This window comes from Acinonyx jubatus, chromosome B2 (assembly GCF_027475565.1).
Source record: "Acinonyx jubatus isolate Ajub_Pintada_27869175 chromosome B2, VMU_Ajub_asm_v1.0, whole genome shotgun sequence".
Taxonomy (NCBI): domain Eukaryota; kingdom Metazoa; phylum Chordata; class Mammalia; order Carnivora; family Felidae; genus Acinonyx; species Acinonyx jubatus.
In genome coordinates this window covers 3,829,281-3,855,932 of record NC_069385.1, presented here as the reverse complement: position 1 = coordinate 3,855,932, position 26,652 = coordinate 3,829,281, and the positions used below count along the sequence as shown (strand labels likewise).

At 42.1% G+C, this 26,652-nt stretch overlaps 1 protein-coding gene across 7 annotated transcripts in view; it reads right to left on the bottom strand.

The window, feature by feature from the left end:
* The window catches only part of PDE10A (phosphodiesterase 10A), a 608,599-nt gene that overhangs the window by 45,509 nt on the left and 536,438 nt on the right, over positions 1-26,652 (bottom strand). For all 7 annotated transcript variants that reach the window (XM_053222003.1, XM_053222001.1, XM_053222000.1 and 4 more), the window contains 4 exons: positions 25,576-25,668; positions 22,620-22,806; positions 2,962-3,104; positions 582-665 (listed from right to left, as the gene is read on the bottom strand). In XM_053222003.1, coding sequence (XP_053077978.1) covers positions 582-665; positions 2,962-3,104; positions 22,620-22,806; positions 25,576-25,668 — 507 coding nt within the window. The remainder of the gene's footprint in view (positions 1-581; positions 666-2,961; positions 3,105-22,619; positions 22,807-25,575; positions 25,669-26,652) is intronic.

Here is a 26,652-nt window from a genome sequence, read left to right as displayed (position 1 = left end):
AAGTATGTGTTTAAGTTGTAAAAAGTTAAATGGAAAGTCATGAAAGGTCTCTGGGACAGGCCACAAGAGGGGGAAAGACCCACAGGGAAAGGGAACCACAGCGAAATCACTAATAAAGCACTTGGCACTGAATTAGGAGACCTGTGTGCTTCACACCTGTTCGAACAGATACAGCATGTAGGTTGAAAGCTGACGCTAAATTTAATGCACATTTTCCAAAGACACACTTGAAAATAGTATGTAGTGATGTGGAGAAATAACCCCTACCTCTTCCCATTACACGGCCTAAGGTAATTTTCACCTGTATCTTTATCATCACCTAGTAGAGACACGGTCGTTAGCCAAGGGACAGCCACCCTGGCAAAGAGCTCAGGGGTAGCCCTAAGGGAAATCCAAATCCGAAAATCAACTTGTCCAGTAATCTCAGCCTTTTTTAATTTAAATATTAAAAAAAAAGTTATTTATATAAGGCATCTTTTCAAATAGTTTTCGACCAAGGAAGTGGCCAGGCATGTAGGCAGGGGGAGGAAGAGGTCATATCACTCAAGAGGTTAAGAAGGAAGTTTCTGGGTCATTCGTACCAGGATGTCCCACAGGACCGATGGACCATGTAGACAAAAATCCCAGGCCACATGTTTTCAAAAGGACCAATGTCAAAGTGGAATCTGAAACGAAAGAACACAAGGCTGATTAGTAAATATAATTAGGGTAAACATAAACACAAATAAAGTAATTTAATTTTGTGTCTTTTAAGAAACTAAAAAACCACTGAGAGTCTAGCCATCTCTCTTCCTGCGTTCTTAGTCACATCTTTGTTGTATTAAATGTTTCCAGGAGGAAATTCCACACATTCCCTCCGGAACTTAGCCCAATATTTAAGCCATTGCTTAATCTTCTATGAAACAATCTCTAAAAAATGATGTTGCGGTCGTCATCAGAGCAATGAGAGCATACAAAATAACTTTACTGTGAATCCTACATGTGTTTTACACAACTTACAGACAAGGGGGGAAAGCGATTTTTTTTTAGAGTGGAAAATCATTCTATCTCCCATCTAAATCCAGAGAGAAACTTCATAAATACAAACATCTGAAGTTATGACCTATTTTCCGTTTGCTAATTTAACTACTAAGATTTAACCGGCACAGACACGGCGGTAAACTATTTAAAAGAAACCATCTTCCTCCAGTCACACTTCTGACGCCACACGTGTGAGTTTTCCACACCCAGCAATTCTCCAACCCTCTGCAGACACCAACCGATGATGCCCTCTAACGCGGTGTACTTCCGACCCCACCGCAGCTAGCGTAGCCTGCGTGGGTCACGGGCTCGGTCCCGCAATACTGCCCCCGACGGCAGGTGCCAATCGTGAGGCCGTCCACCCCTCTGACCATCAGCTATAAAGCTGAGGTTCCCACAACCCCCGCCTCGGGTGTTGCAAGGCAGAACGGCTCACAGAAGTTCGGGGAGCACCTCACTTACTACTACCAGTTTATTATTAGGGATGCAAGTCAGGAACAGGCAAACGAAGAGATGCATGGGCCACGGCACGGGGGAAGGGGTGGGCTCTCAGGCCTCGGCAGGGGCACCACCCTCCTGGCACCTAACGTGTGTGCCAACCGGAAAGCCCTCCGAACCCCTTGTTGAGGGTTTCTGGAGGTTCCATTCCACGGGCACATTTGCTTAAATCGTTGGTCGCTGGTGACTGACTCAATCCCCAGCCCCTGTCCCTTCCCAGGAGGTCTGAGGGTGGGGCTGAAAATTACAACCCCCTAACCACGCGGTTGGCTCCTTGGACAACCGGCCCCCACCCTCCTAGAGTCCTTCAATAGCAGAGACTCAAGTGTGGTTGAACAAGGTTCATTCTGAACAAGAAAAGACACTTCTCTCACTCCGGTCATTCGGGAAACTCAAGGGGTTTAGGAGCTCTGAGCCAGGACCCGGCTCCAAAGACCAAATATACAGATTTCTTATTCTATCACAATGTGTATTGTACACAAACCATCAGAGGGTAAGTTGAGGCAAATAAGAAATCGTAAGAGCTTATTTGAGCAAAAATCTATTCCAACAGGGCAGTGGGAAGCCTGTAGGGACAGGAGCCAGCAGAGACCCCGGTGCAGAAACGCTGCAAGAGCCAAGAAAGGCAGTTGCTGCTGACTGTGGCTTCAGGCCCAGTTGGCTGTCCGTGCCTGGCCGTGCTCGGGGTTTCCATCACGTAGCCTCGAGGCCCTTTGGGTTTAGATTTTGGTTTGCTTACGCCAGCTGCTCCAGCATTAGAGTCGCCTCAGTCTGATGGCCTTCTTGTTTAATGAACAGTTCCGATGATAGGGCAAGTATCAGCTCTGGGTTACTTCTGAAGATCTCTGGTATGTAGTTGGGTGCTGGCTTGCACTTCAAGTTTTAATTTTTAACGTTTATTTATTTTTGAGAGAGAGAGAGAGTGAGAGCAGAGGAGGGGCAGAGAGAGAGAGAGGGAGATTGCTGGCTTGCACTCAGAATGAACATACATGTCATCAGAGGTCCTACCACCAGGAACTCACATATATTAACACAGGATCAGAAAAGAAAATGTGAAAGGTGAACTCATTCTTACTAAATTCTAAAATTTAGCTTTTAAATTTAAAATTGCACGGAAACAGAAACTTTTAGATCCCTGATCTTCAACGCCACTTTGAACATCAGGTACTATCTGGTGTGAAGCAGGCGGAAGACTAACGAGAAAAAGCTAACATCTCAGTTAACCCATTTCAAAATGGCGGTCAGATGTTTTTTCCTAAAGATAAAAGAGGCGTGGCCTTTCTTTCCACCTTCCATCACGAGAAGGGAAGTCACGGTGGAAGGGAAAATGGGAACCCACAGAGCACGTGTAACGTGGGGTCCATGACACTAATTGTACACCCAGTTCGTGTCAGGCAGAATCAAGTTAAAACTGTCCCGGAAGCAACAGGACAAAACACTCACAATTCGATCTCCTTGCAGAGGCGCACCGGGAGGTTAAAGTGCATGAGGCCTTGCCACTCTTCCGCGGTACAGATGCTGTGGTAGGACAGCTTCTCCATCGTCACCCGGTAAATGCACTCGGAATGTCGGATCCTGTGATACATCTGGATGGCAAACCCGCAAAGTTAAGGGTAAATTAAACGAGCGTTTCAAGTAGTTATGTCACTAAAGTTCAGAATTCGGTACAAAAGAATCAGTCAGAACTATAACTGAAAACACTATTATTATCCATTAACTATAATCACCATACATTTCCATATACAACGAAGACACCCACACATGTGCCTTTGAAGATACAAAACACCTCGGATTTTTTTAAATTGTATCTCCATTTTAAAAGGCTTATTAAATTCTGCAATTCTCTCTGGATAGTGAGATTATTTGGTACTTGGTGGTCCCTTTCTTCTTAGATTCCCAGCCTCCGGTACTGGGATAAACTCCAACGTCTGTTGTTTCTAGACCACCAAGTCTATGGTATTTTGTTACAGCACCCCAAACACACTGAGACAGAGACTAAATGAGTCAGGAGTTGAGACTGTTTTTCTAAGTCTTCTTTTAAAAATATTTATCTTAGGGGCACCTGGGTGGCTCAGTCGGTTAAGCGTCTGACTTCAGCTCAGGCCATGATCTCATAGTTTGTGGGTTCGAGCCCCGTGTCGGGCTCTGTGCTGACAGCTCAGAGCCTGGAGCCTGCTTTTGATTCTGTGTCTCCCCTCTCTCTCTGCCCCTCCCTGCTTATACTTTGCCTCTGCGCCTTTCTCTCTCAAAAATAAATAAAGATTAAAAAATTAAAAAATATATATCTATCTTAATTCTTGGTGACGTCAAAGTCCTCGGGTCCACGCAGTCTCGACAATGTTTAATCGTGAAGTCCTTTATCAGTAAAAGAATTTTAGAGATGCATGCCTAATGAATGTATACTCCTTTAGCAGTTACATGCACATACAATGTGTGGATATATTGTTTATACTAAAATAGAAACTTAAAAAGATAAAAAATAGAAAGTATGTATTTTTTAATATTTTATTACTGAATAAGACTTTTTGTTCTTATTAAACAATCACATATTTTATTTTATTTTTATTTTTATTTTTTTTAAACAATCACATATTTTAAAATGAAAGCACGAATTACATGTGTGTTGTCAGTTGTCAAGCTTTTTCTTTAATAATTTGTGCCACGGTGATGTTAAGGTCTGGGTTCAGTTTGATTTATTTCAATACTTAGATTTTGATTTATACTATTCGAAAAAGATATGCCGAAAACTAGGCAGTTCCATCCAAATGGAATAAACGTAGTACTGGCTGTTCTTAAACATCACACTCGGAGCTTTGTTCCCTAGCCACTAATATTTGTGGCTTAAATTCACATAACTTTCCATCTCCCCTGGTGAGTATCAGTTAATCCTGCAAACGAATTAGTTGCATCTTTATATATTATCGAACAGGTTCATTATGAAACTTAAAGAACTCTTCATGGAGAAGAGTTTAGTAAGTTAAAAGCTGTTTCATAAATTAAAATCGTAAAAAAAAAAACCATTCCATTTTAAAGGAAGAAAGAGAGGTAAAAGGAAATAAAGAAGAAAACAGAAAGCAACAAGACGGGGGATTTATCCTTAAACATAAAATGTGATAGTTGAAACATTCTGGGTAAGAGGCAAAAACTGCCAGACCGGATAAAAAACAAGACCCACCCATCTTATGCGTCTTACCAAAAAATCCTACCTTAAAAATAAAGACCCAGATGAGGTAAAATGATGGAAATTTTATACCATTTAATACCACTCAAAAGAAAGCTGGGGTGGCTGTATTACTATCAGATGAGGTAGATTTTGAGCAAAGACTATTAGCAGGGGTAAAAGAAGGATAATTTTGAATGATAAAGGGGGTCGATTTGTCAAGAGGCCATGATGCTCTTAAATGCCAGCTGGTTTTCAACAGGTGCGCAGGGGCAAGGTGGTGCAGAAAGGACAGTAAAGGTGACAGACGGTGCCAGGCCGACTGGACACCCACGCGCAAATAAATGCACGACTACCCTCACCTTGCACCCTATACAAAGTTGACTCAAAATGGATCACAGACCTAAATGTAAAACCTAAACTTCGAGAAGGAAACATAGGAGGAAATCTTTGTGACTTTAGGTTAGGCGAACATTTCTTTGATACAGTGCTAAACGGCATGATCATAAAAAGAAAAGAACTAATAATTGGACTTCTTCAAGGTTAAGAACTGCTCTTAGAAAGAAACTGATAAGAGAATAACAAGACACGCCAAACGCTGGAAGCAAATATTTGTAAATAACCTACTGATAAATGACTATTTACTTGGCAGCATGAAATACGCAGCTGTCAGACCCAGGGGACCACGGGGCTATCAGACCCAGGGGACCAGAGGGCTATCAGCCCAGCTGAGCTTGTGGCTCATGGTTCTGGGATCTGAAGGCCTGTGTAGGCAGACAGACTTGGCTGTGCTCTGCGAGAGGATCTGCTGAATTAAGAGCTCTGTGAAGAGAAGAGAAGCCTGTGTGAGACTGTGTTGGAAAACAGTCCCTCCCCATTGAAGAAATGAAAACTCGACCTGTAGCTTACGTAGCTGGAGTTTCTCAGTGTATACTGTTGGCATATAATATTATAATTTTGAGCTAAAAAAGTAACAAACAAAACTGGTCTAAGAACAACGAACACTTGGGGTACACGGGGAAAGTTACAAGGCCCTGCGCATACCGGTCTCCCACAGAGGAAATAATTCCAGATGAATCTGAGTAAGTACGTAAATATCAAATAAATAAGAAAATGAATAAAAAAATTCAACAAAGGAGAGACCAACACAAGGCCGAATCCATAGATGGGTAATCCTAAGATCTGAGTTAACGAAAGACAATGGAGAGATTAAAAATGTACTGTGGCAAAAATGTACCGTTTCGCACGTCACTTCCTATGCCTACAAAGCTCCTCTAGTTTACGGAAGCCACAAGCACCAAAAAGGCAAAGGAATGAGAATTATTTTTTCTTGACCAGATCCTAGGGAGATGTGTTTAAGATGCGGTCTTTCTTCAAGCCAGGCCCAAACAAACTATCATAGACAACCCAGAAAGAAACCTTTCCACGCTGAGATTTGCAAGTGTGACAATATTGTTCTCCAGGCCCTTTGCTTGATGAAAAACCAACAGGGGAGCAGGAAAAAAACATGTACAAACACAAATCTATATTATTTTTGGTGTTATGCTCCTACTAACAAGGACAGTTTAGTTTAGAAGAAAGCAAAGAGAATTAAGTCACAAGAAAAGTGACCCAAGCTGTGTGTCCTGGCACGCTTCGTTGTATGGAAAATGGAGATGTCCTGTAAGATTCGCTGACTTCTCTTACTCTGTCAACGTACAGGTTTTCTCTTAGGGTAGGCCTCAAAGCTCCCTCTGTTAGCTCTTTCTTGCTACTTTCCAGTAAAAACTGAGGGAAATACCAATTAAAAAAAAAAAAAAAAAGCAGCTTAGCCCATGGAAACAACCCACCAGCTATATATGTAGCAATGAAGTGGTATTTTATGAAACGGACTACGATGACTATTCGCAAAACACAAATATCATGACTAACTAGAGCTAAGCACAAAGGGAGTATTGTTGAGAACCACGTCCTAAGAACCTTACCTACACTACCTGATTTAGTCCTAACGGCAAGCCCATGCTTGGTGTTATTGCTACTCGTTAGTTTAGGAAATAGACACTCAAAAGCAAGCCAAATTTCTCAAGGTCCAAAGTGGGTAAGTTGGAAGTAATGGTCTTAAAATGGCCGGATTTCATTCTTTCTCATTGCCACGTAGTATTCCATTGTATACATATACCGCATCTTCTTTATCCATTTACCGGTGGATAGACGTTTGGGATCTTTCCATTATTTGGCTATTGTTGAAAGCGCTGCTATAAACGCTGGGGTACATGTGCCCCTGTGAATCAGTACTCCTGTATCCTTTGGATAAATTCCTAGTAGCGCTCCTGCTGGGTCGTAGGGTAGTTCTATTTTTAATTTCTGGAAGAATTTCCACACTGATTTCCAGAGCGACTGCACCCGCTTCCATTGCCACCAACAGTGCAAGAGGACTCCTCATTCTCCACATCCTCGCCAGCATCTGTTGTTGCCCGAGGTGTTAATTTTAGCCATTCTGACGGAGGTGGTATCTCATTGTGGTTTTGATTTGTATTTCCCTGATGATGAGCGATTTTGAGCATCTTTTCATGTGTCTGTCTTGCCATTTTCAACAATGTGGATGGAACTGGAGACTGCTATGTTAAGTGAAATAGGTCAGAGAAAGACAGACGTCGTATGTTTTCACTCATATGTGGAATTTGAGACACTTAACAGAAGACCATGGGAGGGGGGAAGGGGAAAAAGAAAATAGTTTCAAACAGAGAGGGAGACAAACCTTAAGAGACTCTTAAACACAGAGAACAAACTGAAGGTTGATGGGAGGGGTGATGGAGCGGTGGAGGGGAAAATGAGTGATGGGCATTGAGGAGGGCACTTGTCGGGATGAGCACTGGGTGTTGTATGGAAGCGATGAATCATGGGAATCTACTTCCGAAGCCAAGAGCCCACTGTATACACTGTATGTTAACTAACTTGACAATAAATTATATTTAGAAAAGCAAACAAATTAAAGTTAACACGTTAGAGAATTAAAAATTAAAGTTAACACATTAAGAAATTAAAAATGCAGCAAAAATAAAACGCACATCTCTCTGATTTCCAGCTGGAGACAGAATAATAGTCAGCAACCTTCAACTCAGAAAGTGATCAGAGAATGATTTAAAAGGGCAGAGGGAAAGAGTGTCAAATGTGAAAGAAAAAGTGCACGTCTGAAAGCGATGCCTTGAAAAATCCACACAAGAATGGAAACTGCCTGTACTCAGCGCCTTGCGGCTTCAACAAATACAGACATACGTGCGGGACCTGAAACCACCTAGGCTTCAGGGTCAGTTAATTCTTAATCTGTAGCTAGCATAGGACCTAACACGTTCAAGCGTTCAGCTCCTATTTGGGGAATGAATAAATGAGCATATCATTTATAAACCTTGTAGTCCGAGAGCCCCCCCCCAAAATCTAAGTCCATTAAAACCCGTTACCTATACACTTGTAGATTTGGAAAAGGATTAAAAGGTTTCTATTTCGTGTTACCTATTAGATGCAGTCTCAGAATTTTTATTCAGTCATTTTTTTCTAAGAGAATTCAAGTTAAGGATGTTAGAGGGGGGAAAAGTGGGTGTTACCATGTTCCTACAAACAAAGAGATAGGTAAATTTTAGGTGGGTATTTCTTTTGATATTTATTAATTTATTTTGAAAGAGAGAGAAAGCAAGCAGCCTCCACACTGTCACTGCTGAGCCCAAGCGAGGCTCGGTCCCAGGAACGGGGAGATCATGACCTGAGCAGAAATCAGGAGTTGGACGCTTAACCAACTGAGTCCAAGCGTCCCCTGGCGGGTATTTCTGAGAAAAGTTTTGTTGAAGGTATGAAAAACTCAAGTGTTGTACCCAACATTCAGTTCATCATCTACAGACACAAATTCAACTTACACAATTCTCCTCTAAAGTACACCACGAATTATTAAACTTTCTACCAACTTTTTCCAAACTATCTGATTAATCCTATCTTTGCCTTCTCATTTACATTACATTGTCTGTGAAGGGGTTTCCTGAGCTTTCCCCCATTCCGGCAAAATTTCACACTCTCTTAGGTACCACCTACTCTGTACCTTGTATAGAAAACTTCAAAACACGCCTTACTGTCTGTCTCTCCCTTCAGCAGTCTCAGGGAAGGGCAGTGTCATGTGCAAGGTCTACCTGCATTCAGACCCTGGCTCTCTCATACACATGCTGCTGTGTGACCTTGTGTAAATTGCTTGAACTCTGGACGGCTGTTTTTTCTTGTGCCAGATGGAAATGGTAATAGCCGCACTCTGGACTGGTGTGAGACCTGTGGTTTTTGTATGTAAAATGTCCAAAACAGAACCCGTCATGGAGTAAGTGTCATACTGAGTTAAGAGTGGTTCTTACTATGATGATCTTACATTCACCGTCCGGGACAGAGAAGATACTCACTGCTTGGCTGGTGAATTCAGGAACGAATACAGGTTAAGCCATTTATTAAATCTGCCCCTAGCCAATTGGTTTCATTTTAATAATGATTTTCCCCCCACATTCCTTTAATGGCAAATGGCTTCTGATCCAAACTGTAAAGATCTAACCTGCTTTAAAGGATTGCCTTCTCTAGGCAGAAGATGGAACAGGTATTATCGCTAGCCTGTTGGCTTTCGGCATCGTTATCAAATTATTTACTTGAAAGCATAATATGCGCGACTAAATGAATTAACTCTTGCTTTTAAAAGAGCGTTCAAGCTTTTTTAAAGTGGTTGTTACCTTCCTGCTAACAGTACGAGCATTATCTATTAATGAAATGGAGATGTTGCCAGTCAGAGGTATGCCCCCGCATGATACAAGAGGTGTAATCAAAAGGAAGCACGGGAGAGCTAAAGAATAGGAGTGTTCATACGGCCCATGTGCCCTGCCTCTTGGACAAAACTTTTAATCAAAGACGACTGAGCCAAACAACAATAAGATATGCTGTTCTATTATCATATTCACTGTTAGAAGCAATTTTCAGGGGCGCCTGGGTGGTTCAGTGACGTTAAGCATCTGACGTCACCTCAGGTCATGATCTCCCAGTTCGAGGGTTCGAGCCCCGCGTCGGGCTCTGCGCTGACAGCTCGGAGCCCGGAGCCTGCTTCGGATTCTGTGTCTCCCCCCTCTCTGCCCCTCCCCCACTTGCACCGTCTCTCTCTCTCTCTCTCAAAAATAAACATTAAAATTTTTTTTTAAATAATAATAATAAGGAAGCAATTTTCATGTAGGAAACACAGAATCATTTCAAGAGCGGAAGTATTTAAAATTTCTAGGACCGACGTACTTAATCTGACTCTGTATCAGCAGACCATTAAAAAGTACTTCATCCTGGGGCGCCTGGGTGGGTCAGCCGACTGAATGTCAGACTCTTGGTTTCGGCTTAGGTCATGATCTCAGGGTTCACGGTTCACGGGTTCAAGCTCCATGTCAGGCTCCATGCTGACAGTGCAGAGCCTGCTTGGGATCCTCTCTCTCCCTCTCCCTCTGCCCCTCTCCTGCTCGCGTGCTCTCTCTCTCAAAATAAACTTAAAAAAAAAAAAAAAGTACTTCGTACTAGTAGCACAAAGCTTTTCACATTTATGATCTTAATAAAAATTTATGTATATCCTCTAGAAACAAATAGAACATTGAGGGAAAGACAAGGAGCCCACAGATGCGATTAATGCTTAGGACAGGGTTTACTACAAGGTGTTTTTCCTAAGCTTCGTATGATGGTTGGGGGAAGAATGCTCAAATGCGGAAGCAAATTTGCTAAAAGAAATCATGTCAGTGCCAGCACGAGGACCGGATTCAGGTCTTAGCCTCTACTCTCGTGGTCTGTGGGCCACTCTTTTTAGTTGAAGAAGGTTCTGGAAAACCCCATTGCAAAGAAACCAGTGGCTGGCTTACCGAAACTGGGAACAGTCTTCTATTTTATTTGGAAGGATTTGTGCTCTAACTAACAAAAGAAGTATTACTTTAAAGAAGACATGTGAGTTGGGTCTTTTTCTGAATAGGAGCACTTTTGAAATAAACTCAGCTCCAAGAATCCCTCAGGCGGGAAGGCCAGGAAGGGAAGTGGAGAACAGGAGTCACCCTGGAGCAGGTTCAGATAAAGAGGCTGTTGTTTTGAGTTGTCCAAACAATATAATTTTTTATAACTTTTCGTGAGAAGAAATATTGCAGTAAAAAAACCAAACCAAAACAAAAAACAGTCACAAACTCCACAGAAAGCTGCCACTGCATCACATAGTTTGGCAACTTGGACCGTAAGTAATTTCCTAAAAAAAAAAAAAAAAAAAAAATCAATGGAAAGATAGACTGCCTGTGAACTGAGTCACGACTTTTCCGGAGTGTTATTTTTCTTGTGTAAATCTGGTTTTAGTGTGCTATAAACATTTAATCACGTTTGCGCCCGGGTTTTATGATGCAACACCCTGCGGGTTTGAAGACCTTGGGACTCGCCGGGCCAGCCGTTAATAACATGGCTGAATCAACTCAGGAGTGTTTTGTTTTGTTTTGTTTCTTAATTTTTTTAAATGTTTGTTTATTTTTCAGACAGAGAGAGACAGAGCATGAATGGGGGAGGGGCAGAGAGAGGGAGACACAGAATCGGAAGCAGGCTCCAGGCTCTGAGCCCTCAGCCCAGAGCCTGACGCGGGGCTCGAACTCACGAACCGTGAGATCGTGACCTGAGCTGAAGTCGGACGCTCAACCGACTGAGCCACCCAGGCGCCCCTGTTCTGTTTTGTTTTTAAATTAATTTATTGAAACTCATGTTAGTTAGCAGACAGTGTAATATCGGTTTCAGGAGAATTTAGTGATTCATCACTTACATACAACACCCAGGGCTCATCCCAGCAAGTGCCCTCCTTAATGCCCATCCCCCATCTGCCTCCTCTCCAGCACCCCTCAGCTTATTCTCTGTATTTGGGTCTCTTACGATTGATCTCCCTCTGTTTTCATCTTACTTTTCTTTCCCCTCCCCGACGTTCATCTGTTTTGTTTCTTAAATTCCACATGAGTGAAACCATATATTTATCTTTCTCTGACTCATTTCACTTAGCGTAATACCCTCTAGTTCCATCCACACTGTTGCAAATGGCAAGATTCATTCTTTTTGACGTCTAATGTTCCATTGTGCATGTGTACATATACACGTAGATGTACCCCACGTATTCTTTATCCATTTATCTATTGACAGACATTTGGGCTCTTTCTATACTTGGACTCCTGTGGACAGTGCTGTTATCAACATTGGGGTGCGTGTGCCCCTTTGTATCCTTTTGTACACCAAGCAGTGCAGTTGCTGGGTTGTAGGATAGTTCTATTTTTTATTTTTTGGAGGATCCTCCATACTGTTTTCCAGAGTGGCTGCACCGATCTGCATTTCCACCAACAGTGCAAAACAGCCCCCCTACCTCCGCATCCTTGCCAACGTCAATTGTTTCTTGAGTTGTTCACTTTATCCATTCTGACAGGTGTGAGGTGGCGTCTCATTGTTTTGACTCGTATTTCCCTAATGAGAAGTGATTTTGAGCATCTTTTTATGTGTCTGTTAGCAATCTGGACATCTTAGGAAAAGTGTCTGTACGTGTCGTCTACCCATTTCTTCATCGGATTACTTGTTTTGTTTTTCAGGCGTTAAGCTTGGTAAGCTCTTTATAGATTTTGGGTACTAAGCCTTTATCCGCTTTGTAATTGGAAAATATCTTCCATTCTGTTGGCTGCCTTCGAGTTTTGGTGACTGCATCATTGGCTGTGCAGAAGCTTTTAATCTTGATGAAATCTCAACAGTTGACTTTTGCTTTTATTTCCCTTTCCTCTGGAGACATGTCTAGTAAGAAACTGCTGTGGCTGAGGTCAAAGAGGGTGCTACCTGTTTTCTCCTCTAGGATTTTGATGGATAGCAATCCATCTTATTAGGTCTTATTAGGTTGGGTCTTACTAGGTCTTGTTAGGTTGGGTCTTATGTATTCAAACATAAATCCATTCTGAATTTACTTTTGTGTACGGTGTGAGAAAGTGGTCCAGTTTGATTCTTCTGTATGTTGCTGTCTGGTTTTCCCAGTACCACTTGCTGAAGAGACTGTCTTTTTTCCACTGGATACTCTTTCCTGCTTTGTCAAAGATTAGTTAGCCATACGTTTGTGGGTTCATTTCTGGGTTCTCTATTCTTTTTTTTTTTTTAACCTTTTTAAAGTTTAATTTTGAGAGAGACAGAAACGGCATGAGTGGTGGAGGGGGAGACGGAGTGAGGGAGAGGGAGAGAATCACAAGCAGGATCTGCACTGTGAGTGCAGAGCCCAACGAGGGGCTCAGACTCACCAACCGGGAGATCATGACCTGAGCTGAAATCGAGAGTTGGACGCTTAACCGACTGAGCCACCCAGGCGCCCCTGGGTTCTCTCTTCTGTTCCACTGATCTAGGTGTCGGGTTTTGTGCCAGTATCACTCTGTGTTGATGATTACAGCTTTGTAATGCAGCTTGAAGTCCAAAATTGCGATGCCTCCAGCTCTGGCTTTCTTTTTCAACATGACTGTGGTTATCCGGGATCTTATCTGGGTTCCATACAAATTTTAGAATTGTTTGCTCTAGCTCTGTGAACAACGCTGGTGCTATTTTGATAGGGATTGCATTGAAGACAGATTGCTTTGGGTAGTATCGACATTTTAACAGTATTTGTTCTTCCAATCTACGAGCGTGGAACATTTTTCCACTTCCTTGTGTCTTCAATTTCTTACATAAGCTTTCTATAGTTTTCAGAGTACAGATCTTTTACCTCTTTGGTTAGGTTTATTCCTAGGTATCTTACGGTTTTTGGTGCAACTGTAGATAGGGTCGGTTCCTTGATTTCTCTTTCTGCTGCTTCATTATTGGTGTATAGAAATGCAACTGATTTCTGTACATTGATTTTTTTATCCTCTGATTTTGCTGAATTCATGTATTAGTTCTAGCAGCGTTCTGAGGGAGTCTTTCAGGTTTTCCATGTAGAGCACCACGTCATGAGCGAAGAATGAAAGTTTGACTTCTTCTTTGCCAATCTGTTGTCTGATTGCTGAGGCGAGGACTTCCAGTACTATGCTGAACAACAGTAGTGAAAGTGGATATCCCTGTTATGTTCCTGACTTTAGGGGGAAAGCTCTCAGTTTTTCCCCATTGAGGATGCTATTAGCTGTGGGTCTTTCATACATGACCTTTATGATGTTATGTTCCTTCTATCCCTACTTTCTTGGGTTTTTTTATTAAGAAAAGATGTTGTACTTTGTCAAATGCTTTTTCTCCATCTATTGAGAGGATCATATGGTTCTTCTCCTTTCTTTTATTAATGTGGTACATCAGGTTGATTGATCTGTGAACACTGAACCAGCCCGGCAGCCCAGGAATAAATCCCACTTGATTATGGTGAATAATTCTTTTAATGTACCGTAAAATTCGGTTTCCTATATCTTGTTGAGAATTTTTGCATCCAGGTTCATCAGGAATATTGGACTGTAATTCTCCTTTCTAGAGGGGCCTTTGTCTGGTTTTGCAACCAAGGTAATGCTGGCTTCATAGAGAAGTTTGGAAGCTTTCCTTCCATTTCCATTTTTTGCAATAGTTTGAAAAGAAAAGGTATTAACTCTTTTAGATGTCTGGTAGAATTCCCCTAGGAAGCCATCTCACCCAGGGCTCTTGTTTCTTGAGTGATTTTTGATAATTGATTCAATTTCTTTGCTGGTTATGGGCCTGTTCAGATTGTCTATTTCTTCCTGTTTCAGTTTTGGTACTGTTTGAGTTTCTAGGAGTTTTTCCCTTTCTTCCAGATTGTCTAGTTTGTTGGCATGTAATTTTTCACAGTATTCTCTTATAATCGTTTGTATTTCTGTGGTGTTGGTTGTGATCTCTCCTCTTTCATTCACGATTTTATTTTTTTGTGTCCTCTCTTTTCTTTTTGACAAGTACAGCTAGGGATTTATCAATTTTGTTTATGGTTCCAAAGAACTAGCATTTAGTTTCATTGATCTGTTCTGCTGGGTTTTTATTTGTTGGTTTCCATATCGTTTATTTCTGTTCTAATCTTTTACTTTTTCCCTTCTTCTGTTGGCTTTAGGCTTTATTTGCTGCTTTTCTAGTTCCTTTAGGTATAAGGTGAGGTTGTGTATTTGGGACCTTCTTACTTCTTGAGAATTGCAATGCACTTCCCTCTTAGGACTGCCTTTGCTGCATCCCAAAGGATTTGGACTGTGGTGTTTTCATTTTCATTTGCTTCCAAGTATTTTTTTAACTTCTTCTTTAATTTCCCAATTGACCTATTCATTCTTGAGCAGGATGTTCTTTCACTTCTATGTATTTGAGGGCTTTTCAGAATTTTTTCTTGTGGTTGATTTTAAGTTTCATAGCGCTGTGATCTGAGAATATGCACGGTATGATCTCGATCTTCTTGTATCTGTTGAGGGCTGATTTGTGACCCAGATGTGATCTATTCTGGAGAATGTTCCAGGTACACTTGGGGAAAATGTGTATTCTGCCGCTTTAGGGTAAAATTTAGGTTCTGAATATATCTGTTAAATCCCTCTATTCCAGTGTGTCATTCGCTGTCATTGTTTCCTTGTTGATTTTCTGCTTAGAGGATCTGTCCATTGTTGTAAGTGGGGTATTAAAGTCTCTCACTATCATGGTATTATTAACAATGAGTTTCTATATGTTGGTTACTAACTGATTTGTATATCTGGGTGCTTTCAAGTTGGGGGCATAAATATTTACAATTGTTAGATCTCCTTGATGGATACACCCCTTAATTACGACATAATGACCTTCTTCATATCTTGTTACGGTCTTTGTTTTAAATCTAGTTTGTCTGATAGAAGTATGGCGACTCTTTCTTTTGACCTCCAGAAGCATGGTAGATAGTTCTCCATCCCCTCACTTTCAATCTGAAGGTATTTAGCTCTAAAAAGAGTCTCTTGTCGGCAGCACATAGATGGATCTTTTTTTTTCTTTTTTTAAAAAATCCATTCTGATACCCTAAGTCTTTTCATTGGGGCATTTAATCCATTTACATTCAGAGGGATTACTGAAAGATAGGAATTTAGTGCCATTGTGTTACCAGTAGACTTGGTGTTTCTGGTGATGTTCACTGGTCCTTTCTTGTCTTCGTTGCTTTTGGTCTTCTTTTCTTTTCTCCACTTAGAGAATCCCCCTTAAAATTTCTTGCAGGGCTGGTTTAGTGGTCACGAACTCCTTTAGTTTTTGTTTGTCTGGGAAAGTCTGGATCTCTCCTTCTATTCTGAGTGACAGCCTTGCTGAGTAAAGGACTCTTAGTGCATATTTTTCCTATTCAGCATGTTAAATACTTCGTGCCACTCCCCTCTGGCCTGCCAAGTTTCAGTGGACAGGTCTGCTCTATGTATTTACCCTTGTAGGTGAAGGACCTTTGGGCCCTAGCTACTTTCAGAATTCTCTTTATATTTGTATTTTGTAAGTTTCACTATGAATTCTCTCTTTGTATTTTGCAAGTTTCACTATGATCGACAGTGTTGATCTATTTTTGCTGATTTTGAAGGCAGTCCTCTGTGCCTGTTGGACTTGGATGCCTGTTTCCTTCCCCAGATTGGGGAAGTTCTCAGCTATAATTTGTTCAAATGATCCTCTGCCCTGTTTTCCAGCTCTTCTTCTGGGACTCTCATAATACAGATATTGTTTTGTTTCATGGAATCACTTAGTTCTCTAAGTCTCCCCTTGTGATATAATAATATCCTTTCCTTCTTTTTTTCAAGCGTTATTATTTTCCATAATTTTATCTTCTGTATCAATGATTCTTTCCTCTGCTTCCTTGATCCTCATTGTCAGTACATCTAGTTTGTTTTGCGTCCCAGTTATGGCATTTTTTATTTCATCCTGATTACTTCTTAGGTCTTTGACCTCTGCACCAAGGGTTTCTCTGGTGTCTTCTATGCTTTTTTTTTCAAGCTCAGCTAGTAGTCTTATGACTGTTGTTCTAAGTTCTTGTTCAGGTATATCGCATACATCTGTTTTGAGCCAGTCCCTGGCTGTGATTTCTTTTTGACCTTTCTTTTGGGGAGAATTCCTCTGTCTTGTCATTTTGGCTAAGTTTCTGTCTTTTGGGTGTTTTAGCAGTCCATCACCTTAACCACCAGGCCACCTCATCCCACTCTTTTGGGTGTTTTAAAAGCGTGTTATATTTCCTGCACCTGAGAGTACTGCTATATGAGAAAGAGGTCATACACTGTCCAGGGCCTAGCACTCCAGGAAGTGTTTCTGGTGTATCTTATACGCATTCCACTGCTCGTTCCCGCTGGTCAGTCCACTTCAGAGCTCCTCGCCTGTAGTGGGGAGTGTTTGAACCTTAATGAGGTGTGCTTTATTTGTTGAAGTACCCCTGAAAAAAAGTGTTGGGGGGGGGAAGCCTGATCCCCAAAAAAAGAGAAAATGAAAGGGAGCCAAAAAATAAACCCAGAGAATCAAAAAACATGAAGGCTGATTCCAAAGAAAAAGAAAGGAAAAAAAGAAGAAAAAAGGAATAAAAAAGCCTGATGGAAAAAAAGAGAAAAGGACATGACAAAACAAACAAGAAACTAGGAGCCTGATTCCAAAAGTACAAACGAAGAAGAAAGAAGAAGACAACTGTAGGTGTTGTTCTGAAGGAGCTGATTTTCAGAACACCAGGGGCCTGGAAGGTGCTGGCTGTGTTGGGCTTCAGGAGAGGCCTGCTGCGTTGGCTCAGGGTCAGTCTGGCCCCCACAGATAAGCAGCTGGCAGGCCTGGGTTCGGCGTAAACGGGTCCTGCCTCCACCGGGGGCCTGTGTGTTGCACTCTGAGGCCGCACCGTGTTGGTGTTGGGAGTAAGATGGCGCCACCCCAATCTCTGGTCCTTGGACAGGGATCTCACACCCTGCCCTGTTCAGGCAGCCCTCACGGAACAGCGAGGGCGGTCAGCTCGCCCTGCGCCACGACTGTCCTGCCTTTTATCTTTGGCACAGGGCTGGGATTCAAAACTCAAAGTCTTAAAAGCACGGGGGACCGCACGGATGTGCCCTCCTTCCTCTGGAGTCGAGCCTCTCCACGCCGTGCGACGTCCTCTGTCCCTGAGAAACGGTCCCACGCCTGCACAGCGTGCGGAATCTATGGTGTAGCACCGCTGAAGGCAGCAAAGGTTATATTTCCTCTGGGTGCATTTGTGTCCCCTGCTGACAAAAGGCCTTTGGATGGCACCTGCAGGGTCTTTTATCCTTGGGAGGCAATAAACCCTCTTCCAACAGTACTCCAGGAAGGGGACTGTTCTCTCCCAGTGCGCCCCGGAGATCCTATACGCTCCAGGGCCGGCTCCCTCCTCCCCAGGAGCACAGGCCACAGCTCCGCCCCGGAGAAAGTCATGCACTTCTAAAACCTCACAGTTTGAGCTCCAAGTGCTGTTTGCAAAAGAGAACTGGGACACTCAGTACTTCTCGCTCTCCCGTCTGTGGGCCGAAGAGGTTTTCCCCTTGTGCAAACTTTACGCCACACTTTCCCAATCCTTCCCTCTCTCTCTCCCTTTTGTCTCTCCACGGAAAGGGTTCCCTCCCCCTCCGTGGCACCACCGTCTTTCTCTGCCCCAAATCATTTCCACGTACCTCCCACCTGTCACGCAGTCTCCCTCCAACTGTGGAGATCCTCGGCCACTCTGCAGATCCACTTCCCAGATGTTCTAAAAATCTGACCTCAATAGAGCCGTGTCGGAGGGACGAGGAAAGCCCAGGGTCCCCCTGCTTCTCTGCCATCTTAACTCCTCCCCAACTCAGGAGTGTTTAAACCGACAGTGATGCGTTCTTCAAGGAACACATGGAATCCCGGATGGACCTTAAGAGGACTGATTTCTACCTCCTTAACTTCCACACATACACTCACCTAAAAATGACTTTTTTCCACCTCCCACTTCAAATTAACCCCTTCCTTAAATTGCTCTAGTATAAAAACCTCCTAAAACAAATGGAAATATAATATATGGTATTAATGAGATGTGATAATGGTTTCTAAAGCTTTCACAAAATATTGAAGGTAGACAGAAATAAGTTCTCAGCCGACAGATCATTTAAAATAACTTTTGATCGATCACTTTAAAATAACTTTTTCCATATCTTAGCTCAGGTGGAATGCAAATGAAGAGAAATTGCTAAAACAAAATGCTTTCTGTCATTTCCTTATTAATGAAAGCAATACTTCAGGCCTCTTTGGAGAGAAAAGGGACAAGTAGGAATAAAATTGATGTTGAATAGTGGGAATCGAGTTTCTCAGTGTCAAAGAAGAAAGTTCCAACGATGGCAATGAGATGGCTTGAAGGAATTCTGTGGCGTAAGAGCAGAGGTGTCAATACGTATCTCAGGGAAAGAGAGAAAGAGGAAGTGACTCCAGAGGCTTAGGTAAAATCTCTCTTCTCAAATGGTGAGAAAAAGGGAAAACGTTTCAGAGGAGAAACCTGTCCGACAGCACCTTAACCAAACGAGGAAGCGAACGTCACCAAAGGATGTGTCCCTGCTCAGGGGATCTGCTGGAAACACATCAGCCTGTGAGCGGCCTGCCAAAATTATAACCTCAATATAATCGTGAGGAAACGTCAGACAAGTCCAAATTAAGAAACATTCTACAAAATCAACGGCCTATATGCTTAAAAAATACCCAGGTCACGAAAGGCCAAGAGTAAGGAATGGGGCCAGATGAAAGGACGCTAAAGAAGTCTGTAGTTTAGGGACGCCTGGGGGGCTCAGTGGGTTAAGCGTCTGACTCCTGATTTCGACTCAGGTCACGATCTCAGGGTTCGTGAGTTCGAGCCCCACGTCGAGTTCTGCGCGGACAGCTGCGGAGCCTGCTTGGGACTCTCTCTCTCCCCCTTTCTCTCTCCCCCTCCTCTGCTCACGCACTCTCTCTCTCTCAAAATAAATAAAATAAACATAAAAAAGAAGTTTGTAGGTAAGATACCTGGCATAGGTCAGGGGCTGAATTTAGTCCCCAAATTCCTATGTTGAAACCTTAAATCTGTAGTGCCTCAGAAGGTGACATGTTAGGAGATAGGGCCTTTAAGAGGCGATTAGGGTAAAATGAGGTCAAAAGGCTGGGCCTGAATTCGGTAGGACATGTGTCCTTCTGAGCAAAGGGGATCAGAACGCAGACACACACAGGAGGAGGACCATATGTAGACACAGGGAGAAGAGGGCCACCTAGAGACCAAGGAGAGAGGCCTCAGAAGAAACCGAAGTCACTGACACACTAGGACTTGGAATTGCCAGACTGTGGCTGATCACTTCCTGTTGTCTAAGCCAGCCAGTCTACAGTGCGGGTCATGACAGTCCTAACAAACTTGTACGGTTCCAACAGGAATTTCTGGACTTTGAAATTCTGCAGTGGAAAAATGAGATGATGTACTTGTCTTTAGAAAATACAAACAAAAGCACTTGGGGGTTAGGGGACATTTTGTCTAAAACACGCTCTCAAACAGATCAGAGAAACACAACATCTATGAATGGGATGGAGAGAGAAGAAAGAAGGAAAGAAAGAAAGAAAGAAAGAAAGAAGGAAAGAAAGAACGAAAGAACGAAAAAGAACGAAAGAACGAAAGAAAGAGAAAGAAAGAGAGAAAGGAAGGAAGGAAGGAAGGAAGGAAGGAAGGAAGGGAGGAAGGAAAGAAGAAAATCAAGGTAAAAGTGGCAACATACCAACACTGGGGAGCACAGGTAATGGTATGAGGGAACCTTTGTATTATTTTTGTAACGTTGCCTTCTGTCTGAAGTTATTTTAAAATAAAAAGTATAAAAAACTTACACTAAGCTTAGTTTCAGTCTAAAATAGGTAAAATGTATTTATAGGTACATTAACCATTTTTTTAAGCCACAGACATCTTATTAGGATAGAACAGTTTCCAATAATTGATATTTTTTACTTTTGATAACCATTTATCAAAATTTCATAACATGCTTACTTTGATCACATAATGACATATATACTATCGCAAGCCAAAATTAGTTTTTGACACTTATTATACATGTTTTAGCTTATCTTAATAAATAAAACACTTTAAAGCCTAAAACATGTTACATTAGATCAAACTTCTGTGGGGTACAGAAATACATATTCAGAGAGAGAAAAGAATGATGCTAGAGTTTACAATCATATGACCTTATCGTTATATATTTAAATGGACTATAAGGTTCTCAAGTTGCTACAGTAGATTCCACCGGAAACATTTTTAAAAAACCCATAAAGGGGTGCCTGGGTGGCTCGGTCGGTTAAGCATCCAACTTCAGCTCAGGTCATGATCTCACAGTTTTGTGAGTTCGAGCCCCGTGTCGGGCTCTGTGCTGATAGCTGGGAGCCCGGAGCCTGCTTCAGATTCTGTGTCTCTGGCTCTCTCTGCCCCTCCCCTGCTCATGCTCTGTCTCTCTCTGTCTCGAAAATAAATAAAAACACTAAAGAAAATTTAAAAAACCGATAAAAACCAATATTCAGGATATATAGAAATTATATTCTCTGCAACTTTTTTAAAAGTTTACTTATTTATTTTGGGGGGAGGGCAGAGAGAGAGACAGAGAATCCCAAGCAGACTCCGTGCTGTCAGTGTAGAGCCTGACGCAGGCCTTGAACTCACAAACTGTGAGATCATGACTTGAACTGAAATCAAGACTCGGGCATGTAACCAACTGAGCCCCCCAGAGGTCCCCTCTCTGCAACTTTTAAACTAAAGAAAACAAATGTAAGCCTGTCTATATATAAATATATATATAGATTTATGAGAAATACAGGTACTTTTTGCTTTTGTTTAAAGCAAAAAGTATTTGCCGGCTGTACTAATGTATTTCTGATGAACTGGGTGGCAGGAGAGGTCCAGGGTGACGCAGAGGAGGGGTGTTCTTACTAAACAGCACTGAGTTGCATACGGTTGTCCCTAGTCACCAGAGTACTGCTTTGTGCCACTTTTGTTCCTAATCATCTCTCAGCTGTTTCCATCAGCTATGTGGCTGTCCCTATGGAACTCGAGGTTCTACCTCCAAAAAGTACACTTTTCCACATTAGTATGGTGGTGACTCCCATTTACATTGGTTTAGCTTTGTAAAAGGTTACAATTTTCCTGGACTTTTAAATGCCAGTAATATCATTAAAGGATTATCAGAGTTTACCTAATACCAAATGTTTATCTCAACTATTTTAAATTTTTTTTTTCAACGTTTATTTATTTTTGGGACAGAGAGAGACAGAGCATGAACGGGGGAGGGGCAGAGAGAGAGGGAGACACAGAATCGGAAACAGGCTCCAGGCTCTGAGGCATCAGCCCAGAGACAGACGCAGGGCTCGAACTCACGGACTGTGAGATCGTGACCTGGCTGAAGTCGGACGCTTAACCGACTGCGCCACCCAGGCGCCCCTCTCTCAACTATTTTAAAGCAAGGCCTAAAAAACAAACGGAAACTCACTTAATAGATCATTCAGCGACCAGGGCACATGTGTTGTGGGGGGGTCGAGTGCACTGACCCCTAATCTGACCACCGTGCTGAGACGTGCCCCACGCGGTCTCACGAGTGGGACTGTTCTGGGGGGGGGGGTGTCAACACAGGAGTCACTGCCATCTTTTGTACAAGACTCTCCGATGCAGGACATATGACAGACAGTAAGGGTTTAGATAACATTTCCTTACTCATTTCAGTACATACTGTGACAGGTAAACCTTGTATTTGAACATTGCACCTTTACATAACCTCATTTTTGTTTTTAACAGATTCGTCTTGAAACAAATGCAAATTATTAGAAGAGCTTTTTTTTTTTCCCCAAAGCATTTTAAGACCTCTCGTGAAATATGTACAACCAGGAATCACTTTTCTGGGTTACGAAGGAAATGCTGGGGTGGGGGGGGCGGGGGGGAGAAACCTTTCCACTGCTTTACCTAAAAGGGTTCAAAGTGGATACGGAGTAGTAAAAAGACATTTAAAACAGCGTCACTTACATTGGCACAGTGTAGGGCTAACGCACAGAAGACAGCAAACATCTTGAAGTTGTTCTCGTCCGTTTTCGAGAAGGCACTACCGCTCAGTTTGTTGACCATCTGCACCACGCCTATGACACTCCCCCGACTCACGATGGGCATGCACAGTATGTTCCGCGTGGTGTAGCCCGTGTACAAGTCCACTTCCCTGTGGTAGCGTTCGAGAGCAAAACACACACACACACACACACACACACACACACACAGAAGAAAGTGAACTATACATTCCGTCATAAGTCTCAAGTGAGTTTTGCGATTTACATGCTTCCATTACAAAGGAACTGTAATGGGGCCACTTAGCTTCTAAATTCAAGGACAGTGTGACATTTGGAAGTACTGAGCTAAAATCTTTTCAAACGCATCCTAACCAATTTGTTCTTTTATTTTCAAGAGTTTTTCGGAACAGTCTCTAGGGGGCTTTCAGTTTATCATCCGGTGTTGAGAATCCAGCATGGTCAGGTCAACACAGACAAACCGGATGCAGAGGAAAAAATATAATAAATTCGGTAAAATAGCATTCTTTTGGACTTGGCTGTATGTTATGAGAGATGTAACTTGCTAGTAAACAAACTTAAATGGGAGTTACCACCTTACGAATTTAGAGCAGGGGTCAGCACACTGCAGACTAGGGGCCAAAACAGCCCTCTGCTATTTTGTTAACATTTTTATTTCTTTAATGTATATTTATTTATTCATAGGAGAAAGAGAGAGAGAGAGAACGAGAGAGAACTAGAGAGCAGGGGAGGGGCAGAGAGAGAGGGAGAGAGAGAATCCCAAGCAGGCTCCGCAGCTGTCAGCACAGAGCCTGATGTGGGGCTCGAACTCACGATCCGTGAGATCATGACCTGAGCCGAAATCAAGAGTCAGACGCTTCACCGACGGAGCCCCCCGGGCGCCCCTGTTAACAGTTTTAATGGAACACAACCGCACCATTCTTGAATGGATTGTCACCCCCCTGCAACACAGCTGAGGATTTGTGCCAGAGACGTTATGGCCCCAAATACTTACTAACTGATCCTTAATAGAAAATGTTTGCGGCCTCCTGATTTCGAGAAAATCTTTTTTACAAATAGGACTCAGTTCCACAGACACAGCCAGATAGCTAGAGGCAGCCATTCGTGCCTGGCTTCCTGCACTTAGAGTAATGTTTTGAGACTGATCCATATCGTAGCAGGTACCACGGTACAAATGGCCCAGCACCTCTCATGGCTGCGCAGTGTCCCAGGGTATGGAATACCCATCTTATTTACCCACTCACCAGTTCACGGATATTAGTATTTGCTGACAGCCGGTTTTTTGGCAATTGTGAAAAATGGTGTTTTGCAGATGTGCAGACAAATCTCTGGGTGGATACGTGTTGTTTTTCTGGATCCCTCGGAGTGCGGCCGACTGAGTGCAGTCAGTATGTGCTTAACTCTACAAGAAACTGCAGAACTGTTTGTTCTCCACAGTGGCTGCCCCTTTCTCCATTCCCACCAGCAAGGTATGAGAACCCAGGCTTCTGCACATCCTCGCCAGCACTTGCCGGGGCCACTTCTTAAAAACTATCCGTTCACACTGCTGTGTAATGAGATCTCATCGTCAAATTATATCCCCCTCACATCAGGCATCTTTTCATGTGTCTAATGGCCATTCATGCATCTTCTTTTGTGAAATGTTTGTTAAAATGTGGGGTTCTATTCATTACGGTAGAGGTATCCTATTACAACGGAAGAGTTGTTTACATATTCTGGAGACAGTATTTTGTCAGATTCAAGCTTTGCAAATATTTTCTCACAGTCTGTTGTTTGCCTTTTCATGGTTCTTAAAAGTTGACCCATAAAATTTTTATCTAACAGTTTTATAAATAAGGATATATAAATATTTTCAATGTTTAAGCGCTAAAATAATAAGTTTGGGTTTTTCTGGAAAAAAAACCTGACATTTTCTACATGCTCGTAATTTATTGATAAAACATTACTAAGATAAAGTTGTGTTTATATACAAGTTGCACATGTTCGTCATTAATCAAGTTTCTGAAAAAAATGCTTACTGTTTATTTAATTGCCTCTTAAAGTAAACCAAATGTTTGAATTAATAGAACACTAACGTCAAAATATTTGAACTATTACACCCTACCAGTCACAGCATCAATCTTGAGACTTTCAATTTTTAAGATTTGTTAAAATCAGATTATATAATTTGGTTTCTAATTCTCCGAAGAAACTCAAAACAAAATAAAAAACCTTTATAAGCCATCCGATATCCAACTTGGATAATATCCGATAAAAGCGGCAATCCATGGAGCCCCTGCTTTCTGTCTGTTGCAAAGTTGCCCGATCTCTTATGAGTATTTTCTCTAATTTTAGACACACTGGCGCGCGCGTGCGCGCGCACACACACCCACACACACACCCTACAAAATAGGCATCACTGTACCATTTTAAAGATGAGAAAACGGAGACTCCAAGAGATAAAGTAACTCACTCCAGGTCACTCCAGAGTTAATTAATGATGGGACAGGGATTCCAAGGTAGGAAATTTCATCAGGAGAGGTTACTGCCTTGTAAGGTACGGTTTGATGGAGAATATGCCCAGGAAAAAATGAGGACACTATAATAACAATAATAAAATGATAATAATAATAATAAAAACGAAAGCAGCCTTAAAAGTTTAAACTGCTCCTGTATAAATGTGTTTATCGCATCTTAATCTCCTGTAGCTGGATAGCGTTAGTGGTTTGGAGTCCATCATTTTATAAATATCTGAAAACACTTGAGGACTGATAAGAGAGTTGGTTCAAAGAAAGTGTCACAGAGCGCCCAGGAGGAAGGACCTCACGGCGATGGCAGGTGGGGAACTGGGGGCGCGTCATGACAGAGGCTCCAGCCAAGTGGGACGTGACAGAGAGAAGGATGGGCCGTAAGCTATTTCTTACCTGTTGAAGCGTGGGTCTGCATAGGCATCTGGAATGTTCAGGACTTCCCCTGTTCTTGCTACCTGACCAGCAATCCCTTTCTCAATTGAAAATCTGCAGATATAAAACCAGAGGGACATGCTAATTAAAATATAGATGATGTCAAATAATTCGGAACATGGAACATTTCACCACCCACTAAAGAGTAAGCGAGAAAGCACTGTTTTATTTTAAATACTCGCACTAATTTTACGTTTACGTATTCAAAATCACCTTATTAGGACATGATACGGACAGGTAAAATAGAAAACCACTGCACGGTCATCACGGGAGAGCTTGTTGTAGGATATAATCCACAATACATTAAACTACACTGGGTCACAAGTTGAAATTGAACAATGAACTAGCAGTCTCCTCTCATGACCAATAATAATCTTTTATAGTTGCAAAGCACCTTGTAATTTACAAGACGCAATATAAGTTTTCTTTAACTATTTATACCTATTTTTATTTATTTATTTATTTGTTAGTTTTTAAGTAGGCTCTATGCCCAGTACAGGGCTTGAACTCATGACCCTGAGATCAAGAGCCTCACGCTCTACCGACTGAGCCAGCCAGGCACTCCTGGACATAAATTTTCTTAACGAATTCTCACTGTGGTGTGAACGGAAGCCCGTAAGGTTCAGGAATTTGTCAGTACTCCTAAAATACTGGTGGCACAACAGAAACGAGGTCCACACCAGTACACTTCCCACCACACCACACATACAGCCAAACTCATAGGTTACACGAGAGTTTACACCTGACTTGAGACACTATGCAGGACTAGGACTTGAAGGCATTTATGACACAAGCGCTGCCTAAAAATAACACAACTTACAACGTCTAGTATCTTTAATTCTCTAATTTGCCAAATTTAAAAACAGTCAAAATGCACGCTTTCTTTGATTACCCTTAATTATGTTTTGATATATCAGTGTTTTCTTTTACAAATATATTCTCATTTTATACTTTTCTCGTTGTGGTATCATCATAACTCATGCGCTCGTTTCAAAATTAGTTAAGAAAGATGTCTACAGTCTACGATATCTACAGATT